The 21,461-nt window shown below is 38.5% G+C and overlaps 2 protein-coding genes across 9 annotated transcripts in view; both read right to left on the reverse strand.

Annotated features, from left to right (window-relative positions):
- NBDY (negative regulator of P-body association) overlaps positions 1-21,461 on the reverse strand; it is a 339,446-nt gene that overhangs the window by 217,289 nt on the left and 100,696 nt on the right. The window lies entirely within an intron of this gene.
- LOC130842415 (protein TFG-like) lies at positions 2,161-3,990 on the reverse strand. The gene is given in 2 exon segments (XM_057719067.1): positions 2,161-3,278; positions 3,280-3,990. Coding segments are annotated over 2 exon segments (1,194 nt in total). The 5' UTR covers positions 3,805-3,990; the 3' UTR covers positions 2,161-2,609.

Here is a 21,461-nt window from a genome sequence, read left to right on the forward strand (position 1 = left end):
TGTGGCTTAGTATGGCTTTAGGTAGTCTGTGTCCTGATAGGTGGGTTTATGTTCCTGTCTTATTTGTAGTTTGGTGTGAGATATCCAGCACTGGCAGTTGCAGGCAGTCAGGTTAAGCTGGGTCTTTGACTCTGATGGAAGCCTCTGTGAGAGCTCTCTGCAATTAATATTCCCTTTGTCCAGAGATTCTATAGTGTTCTAGAGAATCTAGACTTTGTACTCCCTTCCCAGAGCCTTAGACCTGACTTCTGGTTGAGGAATCAAGACCCCACAGGTTGCTCTTCCTGGCATTAAAGGGGATTAAAAAAGACTTTCCAAGCTCCAGACTAATGGTAAAAGTTAAATCAAACAAACAAATGCTGAATCAAGGAAATATGTACATGCACAAGAAAAACAAGAACAGAACCCAGTAAAACGCAAAGCACTAGAACAACCAAACAGAAGAACCCCAGAATGAAATCAGACAATTAATAATAACTCAAAACCAAAGAGAAAAGACCTTTGCTGATTGCCAACTAAAGACTGATGGAAAGAAACAAAACAAAGTGATGAGCATGGTAAAAAAAGAGACAGAGGGAGAGAGAGAGAGAGAGAAAAGAAGAGAGTACAACAGAAGAGCAGCATACATATGGAAAATTACTAACAAAATTTAAAAAGAAAGAGCAAATAGAAAGAAGGACCAAATATAAAGGGGCAAGACCACATCAGAAAAACTGTAGATCCCCCAAAAGAAATCAAGCAATTATTATTAGAACTAAGATAAAGACAAAACCTTAAAAACAAAAAGAAAGCAGGGTGTCATCTGTAAAATAAAGCAAGGAAACAGAGCAGACCAACAAAAATGATTAAAAATATAATAAGATAAAATAAAGTAAAAAGGAATAAAACACAGAGTATCAGAAAAACATTGTGTATCTGGACGTGAAAAGAATAAGAAAAAAATAGAAATGTATTAAAAATCAAAAAGATAAAAAATAGGGGAGGAGAACTCAGCACAACAGAAAAGCTACCTAGAAACAGAAATATATTAAAAGGATAAAAATAAAAATGAAGGTAAAAAATAGAATAAAAAACATGTTATAAAGTGAAAAGATCCATTAGGACTAAGATCATAATAAAAGAAAAAGCCAGAACTGACAACAGAATGGATCAAATCAAGAGAATTAACAATAATAATTCTGTTTCCTTGCAGTCTGAGGTGTAAGTGTCCTTGTACATGCCTTTGGCCACAGAACACCTTTGCCTCTCCAAGAGGCCTTCCTCTGCCTCTCAGTTGGACTCTGGAACTTCTGTGGGCCCTATGGATCCTCCTAGACTCAATCTGGCCCAATTCCTGTTTGTCGTTTATCCCAAAGTCCCCAGATGCCAGAGCTAGACCTTTTTCATTTGTGGGAACATTCATTGTCTTCTCAGATATTACAAAGAATAGGGTCTACCTATCTGATCATGGGGATTTTGTCTGCAGCTTGTATTGCTGATGGAAAGATCTTAGATCCACTTCCTTAGTCCCCCTGTCTTTGGCATTCAGCTTTGGTTTTGTCCCTGCACAGGAGTTTGGTCCTGAGGCTGCCTTGGGGCTTTGGTTCTGCCTCATTGAGGGCTTCCTTTATTGCTCATCTGCATGAGCTAGCATGTGGGGAGAGAGAGGCTATGATAGTGGCTCCTCTCCCTGCATGTGACTCAGCAGTAGCACCCTGTTTGGATTGCAGGAGCCCCAGAAGTGATGCCAAATGTGGGTTGTAAGCACCCACAGGTGTAGGAAATCTGTCCTTAGTGTGGTTCTTTACTGGTACCCGGCACAAGGTGCATGTAGGCCAGCTCTCAGGGGGCTTTTTGTATTACTCTGTGACTTGCAGAGCTTCCTTTATTGTTTATCTGTAGGTGCCAGTATGTAAGGGTAGAGAGAGTACAATAATGTCTCCTTCCCCTACAAGTGAGTCAGCAGCTGTGCCCTGCCTGGGTCACAGGAGCCCTGGGTGGTGGTGCCAATTGCACAGCGGATATGGGTGTAAGAAGAATGTGCCTGGAGATTGCCTGTCCTGGTCAGAATTTTTTGGTTCTTGGCAGGAAGCACATTAGGGACAGCCTTTGAGGGGGCTTTTTCTATTACTTGTTGACTGAAGCTTGACAGCCAAGCCTAGTGGGAGCTTTCTTTCTTTCTTTCTTTTTTTTTTTTTTGGATTCAATCATCTTTATTAACCTATCAATGTTACATTTTATACATAATATCTAGTCTTCTCAAAGGGATCTACTTTAGTACATCATGTTAATAGTAAAAAGCCAAAGTAAGAAGGCTGAACTTCAACCTAGCATTTTAACATCCTCTGGGCAAGGCAAGCTAGAAAGTCAGTCACTTTGCACACATGTAAGAGTAGTGTTCCAAAATAACTAGGAAGCTGCTACAATTTTAAGCAGGGGAGGAAAAAAAATTTTCATTTTGGTCTTTTTTTCTTACAGCAAATTAGACTTTCAATTAACAGCAACAACATCATAAAAAAATGCTCCGCTTTTTAAATTTCTGAACTTCAATACAAATTAAAATAGTAATATTGGAGTCTTTTGGGAGGCAAACAGCTAGCAGCTACATTCATCAGTGTAACTGAGCCTCTTTATCGATAACCTGGTCCAGGCTGGGTATAGCCCTGACCAAAGGGAGGACGGCTACGTGCATAAGGGTTAGACCCACTCGGAAGAGGGGTCATGGTACTTCCAGGAGGTGGAGTGAAACCTGGTCTTGGTTGATAAGCCCCGGGTTGGCTTGGAGCCATTCCAGGTTGTGAGGCAGGGGCCACTGTGTAACTGGTGGGCTGAGAAGTTTGGGTAGTGTAAGTTTGTGGAGGGTAACTGCTCGCCTGGTACTGCTGTGGCGGTTGAGCAGGCAGTTGCTGAGGCTGACCAGAGAAGGCAGGAGCCGGTGCCTGGGAAGCTGGTTGTTGGCCATATCCCTGGAACTGCTGAGGTTGTTGGGGTCCAGTCTGCTGACTATAGCCTGCTGAATACTGGATACCGTACTGCTGCGTCAGCTGCGGGGGCGCCTGTGGCTGCTGAGTGCCGTAGCCCGCCTGCTGAGGGTACTGCTGGTACATCTGACCTGCTTGAGTCTGAGCTCCTGTATATGGTGGCGGCTGTGGCTGAACTCCTGGTGGGTGAGCTGCGGAGGAGGAGGAAGCAATGCTGTCGGGAGTTCCTGAACGGTCTTCTGCAGGAGCACTGGGTGGCCCTGAAACCTGATCATCTGTTAAGCCAAACGCTGACATGACATTTTTATTGATTTCATCATTGGTTTTTTGAAGGATCAAAAGCTGACATACTTGCTGCCATAACCTGAGTAGACTGTTTCCCAGAAGAATCAGAAGCAGCAGGCTTTTCTTCCCTACCATCCACAGTATCATTTTCAGGAATGTTGGTGGATGGTCCTGGTTCTCCAGGTGGTTCCAAGCTATCCAATAAGCGATTTACTTTATTTCGAAGTTCTATCAGTTCTTGGCGAAGATATTTCACCTGACTTGATTCAAGAGGTCTTGGCTGGCCATTAACAAATAATGTCAGTTTCAGTATCCTACTACACTGAATTGCAAAGGAAAGGTCAGAACTATCAAAAATTGTTATAAGATCTCCATCTTCATCTTTATATTTTATTGTAACTTCATCATTACTCAGAAGTTTTCCTCTGAAGACTCGCTGCATCATTAGCACTAATTCATCATAAGTAATATCTTCATTATGGATGGGAATTTGTCGAATATCTTCCCCAAGTTGAGCTTTGATGATTAGCTTCCCACTCAGATCCAACTGACCATTCATGGTGGACTCCAGGATGTTCTATATATATATAACTCTAGAGAAAGACGGTTTCCCGAGGCCGCCGCTGCCGCCCCTCTGCGGGTCTCCGCTGATCCGACTGGCGCGAGGCCGCCACCGTGGGGCGCTGAGGGAAGGCTGCGGTCACGGCCCACTCGGCTGCCCTCCGCGGCCGCAGCACCTCGCTGGCAGGCTCGCGTGGGCCCCGGCCAATTGCACGGACCCACCAAGCCTAGCGAGAGCTCAGGCCCAGGACGTGGCAGGTGGGGCAGGAGCTTTCTTTATTTTTCATCATGGGTGCCTTAGTGACTCCTCCACCTGCATGTGAGTCAGCATTAGTGCCCTGCTTGGATCACAAGAGACCTGCTGGTGACACCACTTGCATAGCAAACCTGGTGGGCACAGGTGTAAGAGGAATGTCTCCTGAGATGGCCCACCCTGGCCAGACTTCTGGCTCTCGGCAGCAGGCCTGCTAAGGCCAGGCTATCCCTTGTTGATTTGAACTCAACAGCCAGGCCCAGAGGAGGCCTCCCTTTGTTCATTGCAGGTGCCTAAAGAGAGACTACAACAGTGTCTCCTCCCACTATGTGTAACTCAGCAGTACTGTCCTGTTTCCATGGCAGCCCAGTTTTCTGTGGTAGGCATTCCCTGCTGCAGATTTATTCCTTCTAGTCCCCTCAGTCCATCTGCTGACAGCCAACAATGTTTCTTTCCCTGGGCTTGTTCTCCAGTCCCCACATTCCAGCTCCCAGACCCCCTGTACTGCTATGAACATGTATATCAGTTTGGGGCACACAGGGCCATGGTACAGACCATCTGTGTTTCTCACTCTTTCCCGTCTGCCACAGATTCACTACTTCACCCTCTTTGGACAGTCCCAAATGCCTCTCTTCTGACCCAATCACATTCCCCATTGGAGAAGGGGTTTCCCCATCAGATAAGGGGGGTTTCCCCAAATTCGGTAATCTCTCCTCTGTTTCATGCCCTGGGGTGCATGTCCTGTCCTGTTTTTTTTCCTCCTCTTTCTCCTTTCTTTTCTTTTTTGTACTACCCTGTTATCCTGGTATCTTTATAGTCCTTTCTGGTGTCCAAGGTCTCCTGCTAGTGTTCAGCTGATTTTCTGTGGGAATTGTTGCATCTATTGATGTATTCCTGATGCACCTGTGGAGAGAGATGCACTCCACATCCTTCTACTTCACTGCCATCTTTCCAACTCCAAGACTTTAATACATTTTAAATTAATTTTAGTGTGTGGTGTAAGGACAGGAAATCAATTTCATTTTTCTGCATGTGGTTATGCAGATTTCCTAGCAGCATTTATTGAAGAGATTATCACTTTCTATTAAGTATTCATGGATCATTCGTCAAATATTAGTTAGCTGTAAATGTATGGATTTATTTCAGGGATCCCTATTTTTTCCATTGGTCTATGTGTCTATTTCATATCAATACCATGCTTTTCTGATTACTATTAAAAAGGTTTGAAGTATAAATTAAAAACAGGAAATGTGATGCCTCCAGCTTTGTTTTTGCTTAGAATTGCTGTGGTTATTTGGGGTAATTTGTGGTTTCATACAAATTTTAGGATTGTTTTATTCTAGTTCTTGAAAAATGACATTGGAATTTTTCAGTGATGTAGAATTGGTATATAACATTACATAAAATTCAGGTTACAATGTTATAAATAGATATCTGGGATAAGATAATTTTTATGATAAAAAATAAACATGCCAGAAAGAAAAAAAAGTATATTTGTATACACTACAATGTGATCATCTCCTTAAGTCTAGTTACTATCCATCACCATACAATAGATTCTTTTCACCTGTTTCACCTTCCTCCCTACCCCTTTCTCCTCTGGTACCATCAGTATGTTGTCTGTATATACACAGATACTTGTATTTTCTTTATCTGCTCATCCATCAATGGGCACTTAGATTGTTTTCATATCTTGGCTATTGTAAATATGATGCTACAATGAACACAGGGTTGTATATAAATTTTCAGTTAGTGTCATGCTTCAGATATATACCCTGAAGTGGAATAGTTGGATCATATGGTAGTTCTATTCTTATTTTTTGAGGAACTTCCACACTGTTTTCCATAGTGGTTGTACCAATTTAAATTTCCAGCAATAGCACATGAGGATTCTCTTTTCTCCACATCCACTCCAACACTTATGTTGTGCTTATTTGATAATAGCCATTCCAACAGGTGTGAGGTGATATCTCACTGTGACTTTGATTTGCATTTTCCCATTGTGATTGGAAAAGATGCTTGTGGTGATTTCAGTCTTCTTTAATTTATTAAGACTCATCTTGTGTCCCAACATATGGTCTATCTTTGAGAATATTCCAAGTGCACTTGAGAAGAATGTGTATCCTACTTCTTTCAGGTGCAATGTGTACAAATCTAGCAAATCCATTTGGTCTAATATTTCATGTAAGGCCACTCTTTGCTCCTTTTCTTTCTGTATGAGCTATCCATTGATTAAGTAGGGTGTTAAAATCCCCTACTATTATTGTGTTGCAATCAATTTCTCCCTTTAGTTCTGTTAATATTTCTTTATATATTTTGAAGCTCCTATGTTAGATGCTTGTATATTAATCAGTGTTACATCTTTTGGATAAATTGTCCCCTTTACAAATATATAATGTCCATCTTTGTGTCTTGTTACCATTTTTTGGTTTGAAATCTATATGATATGACTATGACTATGGCTATACTATGGCTGACATTTGCTTAGAGTGTCATCTTCACTTTGAGACTATATTTTTCTTTAGAGCTGAATTGTATCTCCTGGATGCAGCATATAGTTGGGTCTTCTTTCTTTAATTCATCCAGTCACTCTGTCTTTTGATTCATGAATTCAATCCATTTACATTTAGTGTCGTTATTGATAAGTGAGGGCTTAGTACTGCCATTTTATCTTCTGTTTTCTGGTTGCTTTATATCTCCACTGTTTTCTTCATTGTGTTTCTGTCTGCCATTTTGGTTTGGTGGTTTTATATTATGTTTTTTCTCCTTTACCCCTTCATTTATCATTTGTGTCTCTGCTGTAAATTTATATTTTGTGGTTACCATGCGATTTGTATAAAATGTCCCATAGATAAAATAGTCCTTTTTTTCTGCTGGTAGCATCCTATGTTCATTTGCCTATATGGGTTCTGACCTTTTTCTCTTCCTCTTTTGTGTTTTTGTTGTCTCAAATTATCATTTTTCATGTTGTGAGTTTGTTACCAAATTACAGTAGCTATAGTTGTTTTTACTGCTTTTCACCCCCTTAACCTTTATGCTATAATAATGTGTTTAGTAACCTATTTTGATATAAAGTTGCAATTTTCTGACTCTGTATGTTTATCATCTTACTAAATGTTTGTGTATTCTTACTTTTTCATTTCATGTAGATGATTTCCCTTCAATGTCTCTTGTAAAGTAAGTCTAGTGGTAATAAGCCCCCTGAGCTTTTGCTTATTTGAGAAAGTACTTATTTTTCATATCTAAAAGATGACTTTGCTGGATAGGGTATTATTGGAAGAAACTTTTTATCTTTCAGTATTTTGAGTCTGTTATTCTGGTCTCTTCTGGCCTATATCATTTCTGTTGCAAAATCTTCTCATAGCCTAATGAGGAGACCTTTTAAAGTACCATCCCTTTTCCCCCTGGCTTCCTTTAAAATGTTTTCTTTGTTGTTGAGTTTTGGCAGTTTTACTATAAGGTAATTAGCTGTTCTCTTAGCTTCATGGACTTGTGTATTCAGTTACTTCCTCATGCTTGGGAATTCCTCTGCTATTATTTCTTTAAATAAACTCTCTGCTCCCTTCTCTCTTTATGCTCCTTTTTGAATACCAGTTATCAAAATGCTGCCCTTCCTAAAACAGATAGTTTTAATAGAATTTGCTCATTTTTTTAATCTTAATTTTCTCTCCTCTTCTATTAGTATCATTTCTAGATTTCTATCTTTGAATTTGCTAATTCTATCTTCCATATAATCTATTCTATTTTCAATGCTTTTGAATGCATTCTTCTCATTTATTTAGTTCCTCAGCTCCAGAATTCTCTTTGATCTTTTATTAGAATTTTAAATTATTTGGTAAAGTAATTCTTCTGTTCATGAATTTTATTCATGAGTTCATTGAGTTTTCTTACAGTTCATTGAATTTCTTCATGACAGCTACTTTGAATTCTCTACCAGCTAGATTGCAATATTCTGTGACTTTAAGTTTTGTTTCTAGAGATTTGTCATTTTCTTTTTGTGATAATGTGTTACTGTGGTTGTTCATGGTTCTTGCTGAGTTTTTCCTTTGCTGGCATGTTTGAACTAGCAAACACCTTTCCTCTTTAGGATTCAATAGGTCAGAAATTGGAGACTTTTTAAATTTTCCAGTAGATGGCGATATTGCACAAGTGTTTGGTTTCTCTTACCTGAGCTGCCCATGCTCCTATTTTAGAGTTGGCACTTTCCACCCTTCAACGCCTCCCTCAGAGTGTTACCTGGTATCTTCATTGTTGCCACTTGGGCCTCTGGGGTGGTTGATGCCTGATACCCATGCTGCTGGTATCACTGCCTGGGGCAACAGGATGGTGGGCACTTGCACTGCATCTGGGCTCTGTCACCATGAGAAGGAGAGGGAGAATAAGGGTGTGGGAGGAGTCAGGGTCATGGGTGCAGTTTTCATGTCCAAGATTTTCAGTTTTGTGGATGTTGCCACTGTGGACAGTGGGCAGGGGACCAGAGTCATGGGTGCCTCCACAACTGGCAGGATGATGTTGCTGGTCTCACTGCAGCTGCTACTTTGTTCTTTGTGGTCAGGGGCATCTCTGAAAGCCATGAAGCCAGATATGTCTACACTGCCTCCCTGGGTGCTACCAGGTTCTTGGATTGTGGGCTCAGCCACCCTGACTGTTTTCAGGATTCCAGGCACTGCTTCTGATATTCTGGTTCTTCATTCTCTTTGTGTTGCAGTCCACCCACCTTTGGATGTACAGATGTGTGTAATTCTCTGGCATCTTGCTGTGCTGGGCAGAGTCATCTTTGTTGCACTATGGATGTTATATTGGTTGTAAATTGAAGGGGAGAGAAAAAGGGAGTGGCTCACTCTGCTATGATGCTAGTGTCACCACTTAAATATATTTTCTTGTTACTAATTAGTGCCTTTTCTTTTCAGCTAAAAAAATCCCTTTAACATTTCTTATAAGGTTAGTTTAGTGGTGGTAAACTCCCTTAGTTTTTGCTTGTTTGAAAAACTCTTTATCTCTGTTTTGATTCTCAATAATTGCCTTGCCAGGCAGAATATTCTTAGCTGGAAGTTTTTTGCTTTCAGTACTTTGACTATACCATGCCATATCCTGCTGGTCTGCAAAGTTTCTGCTGAAAAACTTTCTTTTGGGGGTTACCTTTGTATGAAACAAATTTTGTATGGAAAAATTTCTGTATGGGACAAATTTTATTCCTTTGTATGGAACAAATTTTGAGGTTACCATTGTATGGAACAAATTTTTTTCTCTTGTTGCTTTTAATAGTCTCTCCTTGAAAAGGGAACCCTCCTGCACTGTTGGTGGGAATGTAAATTGGTACAGCCACTATGGAAAACAATATGGAGGTTCCTTAAAAAACTAAAAGTAGAAGTACCATAAGACCCAGCAATCCCACTTCCGGGTATATACCCTGAGAAAACCATCATCCAAAAAGAAACATGTACCACAATGTTCTTTGTAGAACTGTTTACAATAGCCAGGACATGGAAGCAACCTAAATGCCCATCAACAGATGAATGCATAAAGAAGATGTGGCACATATATACAATGGAATATTACTCAGTCATAAAAAAGAATGAAATTAAGTTATTTGTAGTGAGGTGGATGGACCTAGAGTCTGTCATAAAAAGTGAAGTAAGCCAGAAAGAGAAAAACAAATACCATATGCTAACTCATACATATGGAATCTAAAAAAATGGTACTGATGAACCCAGTGACAAGGCAAGAATAAAGATGCAGATGTAGAGAACAGACTTGAGGACATGGGGGATGGGGCAAAGGGGAAGCTGGGAGGGAGGAAGAGAGTAGCATTTACATATATACACTAACAATTGTAAAATAGATAGCTAGTGGGAAGCTGCTGCATAACACAGGGAGATCAACTTGATGATTGCTGATGATTTAGAGGGCTGAGATAGGGAATGTGGGAAGGAGTTCACAGGAGGGAAGGGAAAAGGGGGTATATGTATAAATACAGCTGATTCACTTTGTTGTACAGTAAAAAGTGGCACAACAGTGTAAAGCAATTATATTCAAATAAAGAGCTAAAAAAACAGAGTCTCTCCTTTAACTTTTTACATTTTGATTGTAATGTGTCTTGGTGTGAATATCTTTGGGTCCTTCTTATTTGGAACTCTCTGGGATTCTGGGATTGGGATGTCTGTTTCCTACCCAGGTTAGAAAAGTTTTCAGCCAGTATATTTCTATTTTAGCATCTTAAAACAGAAAACATTTATTATCTCACAGTTTCTGTGGGCCAGGAGTCTGGGTACAGGTTATTTGACTCAAAATGAAGCATCATTCAGGACTGCAAGCTCCTCTGACAGTGATTATTTCTTCAAATAATTTTCTATCCCTTCTCTCTCTCTTCTCCTTCTGGGACTCCCTATGATGCAAATGTCATTTTGCTTGATGTTTTCCTCTAAGTGCCTTGAGCTATCTTCACTTTTTAATTTTTTAACTTTTTGCTGCTCTGTTCTTGTGAGTGCCACTGCTCTGTCTTCCAGGACACCTATCCTTTTTTCTGCTTCATCTAGACTGCTATTGTATCCCTCTACTGTATTTTTTTTGATATTTTACGCAAATGTATTATCTAGTCAAAATTCTTATCTTACTTAATTTAAAATCAACTCCTTCTCTAGAAAAGGAAATAAATATTTAGTAAATATAGCAATGTTGCACATTATAGACAATAAAGGCAGGGGGTAAAATGGTAAACCAGCTATTTTATGCAATCTATATAGTATTTCCAAAAGCATTTTGTGTTCAGATCATTTCCATGAATTGGATGATCTAACAAACTTTCCTATAAATGCTCTTCTCGCCACAAGTGAGCTCCATCCCTAAGGAAAAGGTATTATGTTTTTAAAACCAAGTTTGCCTTACCCATTTATGTGCATCAAGTATTTGCTATATAAGCACCATATGATAAACACTAAACCTAGAATATGAACAAGAAAATCCTGTTGCTACCCTCAGTCACTTGCAAATGTGTATACAACAAACCTCGTTTCCCAGTGTCTTAAGGTACAATGCAGAAATGCCAGATATGGCACCAGTATGTATACACATTATTGCTTTACCGTTCACTTCAAGTATTACCTTACATTTATTGAACACTATCACATATATTATACCAGTTAATTCTTACCTATCCAATAAATGAATGAAATAAAAACAAATTCTGAACCTATTAACTCTATTAAAAATGGGGGGAAAACCCAGAGTTTAAACAAATGATTCATAGCTGCTAACTCCCATTTTATTAAAGATTGAATGAAAAATCTTTGCAATGAGGCCATTTATAACATGTCAGAGAACATGTCTCTAGTCTACAAGTTCCAGGGAACTTGTGTTGTTTTTTTTTGTTGTTGTCATTGTTATTTTTTTGTTTTTGTTTTTTGTTTTTGTTTTTCTTAAGCTCTTTATTGGAATATAATTGCTTTACACACTTGTAGCAGATTTTGAGGTACACCAAAGTGAATCAGCTGTATTTATACACATATCCCCATAACCCCTCCCTCCCTCGACTCCCCCCCAAACTCCCCATCCTGGCCCTTGAAGGCATCACCCATCATCGAGTTGATATCCCCTTGTTATACAACAACATCCCACTGGCTACCTATTTTACAGTTGGTAGTATATATTTGTCTATGCTACTCTCTCACTTTGTCCCAGCTTCCACTTTGCCACCCGCCCCCCCAAACCCGTGGCCTCCAGTCCATTCTCTGCATCTTCATCCTTATTCTTGCTCTGTCACTGGGTTCATCAATACCATTTTTTTTTCTTAGATTCTGTATATATGAGATAGCATACAATATTTGCTTTTCTCTTTCTGGCTTACTTCACTCTGTATGACAGACTCTACGTCTATCCACGTCATTACATATAGCCCCATTTCATCCATTTTTATGGCTGAGTAATATTCCATTGTATATATATGCCACCTCTTCTTTATCCATTCATCTGTTCATGGGCATTTAGGTTGCTTCCATGTCCTGGCCATTGTAAATAATGCTACAATGAACATTGTGGTAGATGTGGTTTTTTTTTTTTTTTTTTTGGATTATGGTTTTCTCTGGGTTTATGCCCAGTAGTGGGATTACTGGATCATATGGTAGTTTTATTTTTAGTTTTTTAAGGAACCTCCATACTGTTTTCCATAGTGGCTGTAACAACTTACATTCCCACCAACAGTGCAGGAGAGTTCCCTTTTCTCCACACCCTTTCCAACACTTATTATTTCCAGATTTGGTGATGAGGGCCAATCTGATTTGTGTGAGATGATACCTCATTGCGGCTTTGACTTGCATTTCTCTAATGATTAGTGATGTTGAGCACCTTTTCATGTGTGTGTTGGCCATCTGCATGTCTTCTTTGGAGAAATGTCTATTTAGGTCTTCTGCCCATTTGTGGATTGGGTTATTTGCTTTTTTGGTATTAAGCTGTATGAGCTGCTTGTATATTTTGGAGATTAGTTCTTTGTCTGTTGCTTCATTGGCAAGAATTTTCTCCCATTCTGAGGGTTGTCTTCTTGTCTTGTTTATGGTTTATTTCACTGTGCAAAAGCTTTTAAGTTACATTAGGTCCCATTTGTTTATTCTTGATTTTATTTCCATGATTCTAGGAGGTGGGTCAAAAAGGATCTTGCTTTGATGGATGTCATAGAGTGTTCTGCTTATATTTTCCTCTCAGAGTTTTATACTGTCTGGCCTTACATTTAGGTCTTTAATCCATTTTGAGTTTATTTTTGTGTATGGTGTTAGGAAGTGTTCTAGTTTCATTCTTTTACATGTAGCTGTCCAATTTTCCCAGCACCACTTATTGAAGAGGCGTTCTTTTTTCCATTGTATATTCTTGCCTCCTTTGTCAAAGATAAGGTGCCCATACGTGATTGGGTTAACCTCTGAGTTCTCTATACTGTTCCATTGATCTTCCTTTCTCTTTTTGTGCCAGTACCATACTGCCTTGATCACTGTGGCCTTGTATTATAGTTTGAAGTCAGGAAGCGTAATTCCAGCAACTCCATCTTTGCATCTCAAGATTGCTTTAGATATTCGGGGTCTTTTGCATTACCATACAAATGGTAAAATTTCTTTTTCTAGTTCTGTGAAAAATGCCATTGGTAATTTCATAGGGATTGCATTGAATCTGCAAATTTTTTGGGTAGTACAGTCATTTTCACAATGTTGATTCTTCTATTCCAAAAACATGGTATTTCTCTATATATGTTTGTATCATCTTTGATTTCTTTCATCAGTGTCTTATAGTTTTCTGCATACAAGTCTTTTGCCTCCCTAGGCAGGTTTATTCCTAGGTATTTTATTCTTTTGTTGAAATGGTAAATGGGAGAGTTTCCTTGATTTCTCTTTCTGCTCTTTTGTTGTTAGTGTATAGGAATGCAAGAGATTTCTGTGCATTAATTTTGTATCCTGCTACTTTACTGAGTTAAACGATTAGTGCTAGCAGTTTTCTGGTAGAGTCTTTGGGGTTTTCTATGTATAATATCATGTCATCTGCAAAGAGTGACTATTTTGCTTCTTCTTTTCCAGTTTGGATTCCTTTTATTTCATTTTCTTCTCTGATTGCTGTGGCTAAAACTTCCAAAACTACGTTGAATAATAGCAGTGAGAGTGGACACCCTTGTCTTGCTCCTGTGTTTAGAGGGAATTGTTTCAGTTTTTCACCATTGAGAATGAGGTTAGCTGTTGGTTTGTCATATATGGCTTTTGTTATGTTGAGGTAATTTCCTTCTATGCCCATTTTCTGGAGAGTTTTTTCATAAATGAATGGTGAATTTTGTCAAAAGCTTTTCCTCCATCTATTGAGATGATCATATGGCTTTTATCTTTCAATTTTTTATATGGTGTATCACATTGATTCATTTGCATATACTGAAGGATCCTAGCATTCCAGGGATAAACCCCACTTGATCATGGTGTATGATCTTTTTAATGTGGTGTTGGATTCTGTTGACTAGTATTTTGTTGAGGATTTTTGCACCTATATTCATCAGTGGTATTGGCCTGTAATTTTTTTTGTGTGTGACGTTTTTGCCGGGTTTTGATATCAGGGTGATGGTGGCCTTGTAGAATGAGTTTGGGAGTGTTCCTCCTTCTGCTCTATTTTGGAAGAGTTTGAGAAGGATAGGTGTTAGCTCTTCTCTAAATGTTCGATAGAATTTGGCTGTGAAGCCATCTGGCCCTGGGCTTTTGTGTGTTTGGAGATTTTTAATCACAGTCTCAATTTCCATACTTGTGATTGGTCTGTTTATATTTTGTATTTCCTCCTGGTTCAGTCTTGGAAGAGTGTATTTTTGTAAGAATTTATCCATTTCTTACAGGTTATCCAATTTATTGGCATATAGTTGCTTATATTAGTCTCTCATGATCTTTTGTATTTCGGTGGTGTCCGTTGTTACTTCTCCTTTTTCACTTCTAATTCTGTTGATTTGCATCCTCTCCCTTTTTTTCCTGATGAGCCTGGCTAATGGTTTATCAATTTTGTTTATCCTCTCAAAGAACCAGCCTTTAGTTTCATTGATCTTTGCTCTTGTTTCCTGCATTTCTTTTTCATTTATTTCTGATATGATCTTTATGATTTCTTTCCTTCTGCTCACTCTGTTTTTTTTTTTTTTCTCTTTCTCTAATTGTTTTAGGTGTAAGGTTAGGTTGTTCATTCGATATTTTTCTTGTTTCTTATGGTAGGACTGTATTGCTATAAAATTCCCTCTTAGAACTGCTTTTCCTACATCCCATAGGTTTTGTATTGTTGTGTTTTCATTGCCCTTTGTTTCCAGATGTTTTTTGATTTCCTCTTTGATTTTAGTGATTTCTTGATTGTTTAATAGTGTATTTTTTAGCCTCCATGTGTTTGTATTTTTTATAGTTTTTTTTCTTGTAATTGATATCTAGTCTCATGGCGTTGTGATCAGAGAATATGCTTGATATGATTTCAATTTTCTGGAATTTACCAAGGCTTGATTTGTGACCCAAGATGTGATGTATCCTGGAGAATGTTCTGGGTGCACTTGAGAAGAAAATGTACTCTGTAGTTTTTTGGATGGATAATTCTATTAATATCAATTAAAGTCGAGATGGTCTAAGGTGTCATTTAAAGCTTGTGTGTCCTTATTTATCTTCTGTTTGGATGATATGTCCATTGATGGAAGCAGGGTGCTAAAGTCCCTTCTATTATTGTGTTACTGTCAATTTCCCCTTTTATGGCTGTTAGCATTTGTCTTATGTATTGAGGTGCTCCTATGTTGGCTGCATAGATATTTACAATTGTTCTATCTTCTTTTTGGATTGATCCTTGATCATTATATAGTGTCCTTCCTTGTCTCTTGTAATAATCTTTACTTTCAAGTCTAATTTGTCTGATATGAGTATTGCTACTCCAGCTTTCTTTTGACTTCCATTTGCATGGAATAACTTTTTCCATCCCTTTACTTTCAGTCTATATGTATCCCTTGGTCTCAAGTGGGTTTCTTGTAGGCAGCATATAGTAGGGTCTTGTTTTTGTATCCATTCAGCCAGTCTGTGTCTTTTGGTTGGAGCATTTAATCCATTTACATTTAAGGTGATTATTGACATGTGTGTTTCTATTACCATTTTTTAAATTGTTTTGTATTTGTTTATGTACATCTTTTTCTTCTCTTGAATTTCCTATTTAGAAAAGTTCCTTTAGCACTTGTTGTAAAGCTGTTTTGGTGGTGCCGAATTCTCTTAACTTTTGCTTCTCTGTCAAGCTTTTGATTTCTCCATTGAATCTGAATGAGATTCTTGCTGGGTAGAGTATTCTTGGCTGTAGGTTTTTCTCTTTCAAGACTTTCAGTGTATCCTGCTACTCCCTTCTGGCCTGCAGAGTTTCTGCAGAAAGATCAACTGTTATCCTTATGGGTTTTCCCTTATATGTTATTTGTTGCTTTTCTCTTTCTGCTTCTAATACTTTTTCTTTGTGCTTAATTTTCATTAGTTTGATTAATGTGTGCCTTGGTGTATTTCTCCTTGGGTTTATTCTGTATGGGACTCTCTGTGCTTCCTGGACTTGATTAATTATTTCCTTTCCCATATTTGGGAAGTTTTCCACTCTAACCTCTTCAAATATTTTCTCAGATCCTTTCTTTTCTTCTTCTTCTTCTGGGATGCCTATGGTTTGAATGTTGGTGCACTTAATGTTGTCACCAAGGTCTCTGAGGCTGTCTTCCATTCTTTTTATTCTTTTTTCTCTTTCCTGCTTTGTGGCAGTTGTTTCCCCTTCTATCTTCCAACTCACTTATTTGTTCTTCTGCCTCAGTTGTTCTGTTGTTTATACTATCTAGAGTATTTTTACTTTCAGTTATTTTGTTGTCCATTACTGTTTGTTTGCTCTTTAATTCTTCTGAGTCCTTATTAACTGTGTCTTGTATTTTCTGTATTTTGTTATCAACATTTTGGATCATCTTTACTCTCATTACTCTGCTTTATTTTTCAGGCAATTTTCCTATTTCCTCTTCATTGATTTCATCTTGTGCTTTTTTTCCTGCTTCTTTGCCTGCATGCTGTTTCTTTCTTTTCTCTTTTTGTCTAATTAATAGGATTTGCTTTCTCCTTTCCCTATGCTGCCTAGTAGTACCTCCTCTTGTTTCTGCCCTCTGCCCCCTGTGATGTGGTTTGTACAGTGTCTTGAGTAGGCTTCCTGGTGGGTGTGTCTGGTTTCTGCTTTCTGGTGTGTGACTCTGTGTCTTTTCTTCCTAATGAGCAGGGCACTGCTAGGAGGTGTGTTTTAGGGTATCTGTGAGGTTAATATGGCTTTAGGTAGTCTGTGTGCTGATGGGTGGGTTTGTGTTCCTGTCTTGTTTGTAGTTTGGTGTGAGGTGTCCAGCACTGGCAGTTGCAGACAATCAGATGAAACCTTGTCTTAGACTCTGATATGAGCCTCTGTGAGAGTTCTCTGTGTCTGAGGACTCCCTAGTAGTCTAGCATCCTGGATTCAGTACTCCCTCCCCAGAGCCTCCTACTTGACTTCTGATGGAGTAGTCCAGACTTCAGAGGTTGCTTGTCCCTGCAATAAAGGGGTTTAAAGAAGACTGTCCAAGCCCCAGACTAATGATAGAGTGTTGAGTCAGACAAACACTAAGTCAAGGAAACACATACATGTATAAGACACACAAATACTGAATCCAATAGAACATAAGGCACTAGAAAGACCTGACAGAATAACTCCGGTATGCTATCAGACAATCAAAGAGAAAATGAACAGAAATTCAAAACCAAAACAGAACAAAACAAAAACAAAAGCAAGCAAACAAACAAAACCCACCACACACACACAAACACAAATCCAGGGAGATTTTCAAAGCTAGGGTCAAATATAATAAAGATCAAGTGTACCACCATACAAACTGAAGATTCTCAGAATGGAATCAGACAGTTATACTTAGAACTAAGATAAAGACAAAACCTAGTAATAAAAACCAAAGAGAACTTACAGGCTCTTTGGTGCAGCTAATGGCAGACTCTGGGAGGGCTCACACCAATGAGCACTTCCCAGAACCCCTGTCACCAGTGCCCCATCTCTTTCGGTGAGCCACAACTGCCCCCCACCTCTGCAGGAAACCCTCCAACACCAGCAGACTGAATATTCGTCTAATCCAATACTTGGACATTAGTCTGAGGCTTGGACAGTCTTCTATAAACACCTCTATCACCAGGACAAGCAACCCCAAAAGCTTGGACAACCATGAGGAAACAAAGAAATACCATGCAGGCAAAGGAGCAGGAAAAAAACCCACAAGACCAAATAAATGAGGAGGAAATAGGAAAAATGCCTGAAAAAGAATTTAGAGTAATGATAGTAAAAATGATACAAAATCTCGATAACAAATTAGAGAAAGTACAAGAAACAGTTCATAAGAACTCAGAAAAACAAACAGCAATGGATAACAAAATAACTGAAATTAAAAATACTCTAGATGCTCTAACCAGCAGAATGACTGAGGCAGAAGAACGAATAAGTGAGTTGGAAGATAGAATGGGAGAAATAAACGCCACAGAGCAGGAAAAAGATAAAAAAATAAAAAGACTAGAAGACAGCCTCAGAGACCTCAGTGATAACCTTAAACGTACCAACATTCGAATTATAGGCATCCCAGAAGAAGAAGAAAACAAGAAAGGGTCTGAGAAAATATTTGAAGAGGTTCTAGTGGAAAACTTCCCCAACATGGGAAAGGAAATAATGAACCAAGTCCAAGAAGCACAGAGAGTCCCATACAGAATAAACCCAAGGAGAAATACACCAAGACACATATTAATCAAACTAACGACAATTAAACACAACGAAAAAATATTAAAAGCAGCAAGAGAAAAGCAACAAACAACATATAAGGGAAAACCCATCAGGATAACAGCTGACCTCTCTACAGAAACTCTGCAGGCCAGAAGGGAATGGCAGGATATCCTGAAAGTCCTGAAAGAGAGAAACCTACAGCCAAGAATACTCTACCCAGCAAGAATCTCATTCAGATTTGAGGGAGAAATCAAAAGCTTTCCAGACAAGCAAAAGTTAAGAGAATTCAGCACCACAAAACCAGCCTTACAACAAGTGCTAAAGGAACTTCTCTAAGTAGGAAACACAAGAAAAGGAAAACACCTACAAATACAAACCCAAAACAATTAAGAAAATGGTAATTGGAACACACATGTCAATAATCACTTTAAATGTAAATGGATTAAATGCTCCAACCAAAAGACACAGACTGGCTGAATGGATACAAAAACAAGACCCTTCTATATGCTGCCTACAAGAAACCCACTTCAGACCAAGGGATACATATAGACTGAAAGTGAAGGGATGGAAAAAGATATTCCATGCAAATGGAAGTCAAAAGAAAGCTGGAGTAGCAATACTCATATCAGACAAATTAGACTTGAAAGTAAAGACTATTAAAAGAGACAAGGAAGGGCACTACATAATGATCAAGGGATCCATTCAAGAAGAACATATCACAATGGTAAATATCTATGCCCCCAATATAGGAGCACCTCAATACATAAGGCAAATGCTAACAGCTATAAAAGGGGACATCAACAGTAACACAATTATAGTGGGAGACTTGAACACCCCACTTACATCAATGGACAGATCATCCAAGCAGAAAATAAATAAAGACACACAAGCTTTAAATGACACATTAGACCATCTCGACTTAATTGATATTTATAGGACATTCCATCCAAAAATGACAGACTACACTTTCTTCTCAAGTGCACACGGAACATTTTCCAGGATAGATCACATCTTGGGTCACAAATCAAACCTCAGCAAATTCAAGAAAATTGAAATCATATCAAGCATCTTCTCAGACCACAACGCCATGAGACTAGATATCAATTACAGGAAAAAAACTGCAAAAAAGACAAACACATGGAGGCTAAACAATTCACTCTTAAACAACCAAGGAATCACTACAGAAATCAAAGAGGAAATCAAAAAGTATCTAGAAACAAATGACAACGAAAACACAACAACCCAAAACCTATGGGACGCAGCAAAAGCAGTTCTAAGAGGGAAGTTTATAGCAATACAGTCCTACCTTAAGAAACAAGAAAATGATCGAATAAACAACCTAACCTTACACCTCAAACAACTAGAGAAAGAAGAACAAAGAAACCCCAAAGTGAGCAGAAGGAAAGAAATCGTAAAGATCAGAGCAGAAATAAATGAAAAAGAAAGGAAAGAAACCATAAGAAAAATAAATAAAACTAAAAGCTGGTTCTTTGAGAAGATTAACAAAATTGATAAACCATTAGCCAGACTCATCAAGAAAAAAAGGGAGAAGATGAAAATCAACAGAATTAGAAATGAAAAAGGAGAAGTCACAACGGACACCTCAGAAATACAAAACATCATGAGAGACTACTACAAGCAACTATATGCCAATCAATTGGATAACCTGGAAGAAATGGATACATTCTTAGAAAAATACAATCTTCCAAGACTGAACCAGGAAGAAATAGAAACCATGAACAGAGCAATCACAAGTACAGAAATTGAGGCAGTGATTAAAAATCTCCCAACACACAAAAGCCCAGGACCAGATGGATTCACAGGCGAATTCTATCAAACATTTCGAGAAGAGTTAACACCTATCCTTCTCAAACTCTTCCAAAATATTGCAGAAGGCGGAGCACTCCCAAACTCATTCTACGAGGCTACCATCACCCTGATACCAAAACCAGGCAAAGATGTCACAAAAAAAGAAAACTACAGACCAATATCACTGATGAATATAGATGCAAAAATCCTCAACAAAATACTAGCTAACAGACTGCAACAGCACATTAAAAAAATCATACACCACGATCAAGTGGGGTTTATCCCTGGGATGCAAGGATTCTTCAATATATGCAAATCAATCAACGTGATACATCATATCAACAAATTGAAGGATAAAAACCATATGAGCATTTCAATAGATGCAGAAAAAGCTTTTGACAAAGTTCAACATCCATTTATGATAAAAGCTCTCCAGAAAATGGGCATAGAAGGAAATTACCTCAACATCATAAAAGCCATATATGACAAACCAAAAGCCAACATTGTTCTCAATGGAGAAAAACTGGAAGAATTCCCTCTAAGAACAGGAACAAGACAAGGGTGTCCACTCTCACCATTGTTATTCAACATAGTTTTGGAAGTGTTAGCCACAGCAATCAGAGAAGAAAAAGAAATTAAAGGAATCCAAATTGGAAAAGAAGAAGTAAAATTATCACTCTTTGCAGATGACATGATACTATATATAGAAAACCCTAAAGACTCTACCAGAAAACTGCTAGCACTCATTGATGAGTTTAGTAAAGTAGCAGGATACAAAATTAATGCACAGAAATCTCTTGCATTCCTATACACGAACAACGGAAGAGCAGAAAGAGAAATTAAGGAAACTCTCCCATTCACCATTGCAACAAAAAGAATCAAATACCTAGGAATAAACCTGCCTAAGGAGGCAAAAGATCTGTATGCAGAAAACTTTAAGACATTGATGAAAGAAATCAAAGATGACATAAACAGATGGAGGGACATACCATGTTCCTGGATTGGAAGAATCAACATCGTGAAAATGACTGTACTACCCAAAGCAATTTACAGATTTAATGCAATCCCGATCAGATTACCAATGGCATTTTTCACAGAACTAGAGCAAGAAATCTTACGATTTGTATGGAAACGCAAAAGACCCCGAATAGCCAAAGCAATCTTGAGAAGGAAAAATGGAGTTGGTGGAATCAGGCTTCCTGACTTCAAACTATACTACAAGGCCATAGTGATCAAGACAGAATGGTACTGGCACAAAAATAGAAAGGAAGATCAATGGAACAGAATAGAGAACTCAGAAGTAAGCCCAAACACATATGGGCACC

The sequence above is a fragment of the Hippopotamus amphibius genome, chromosome X (genome assembly GCF_030028045.1).
Source record: "Hippopotamus amphibius kiboko isolate mHipAmp2 chromosome X, mHipAmp2.hap2, whole genome shotgun sequence".
In the NCBI taxonomy this organism is placed as follows: Eukaryota; Metazoa; Chordata; class Mammalia; order Artiodactyla; family Hippopotamidae; genus Hippopotamus; species Hippopotamus amphibius.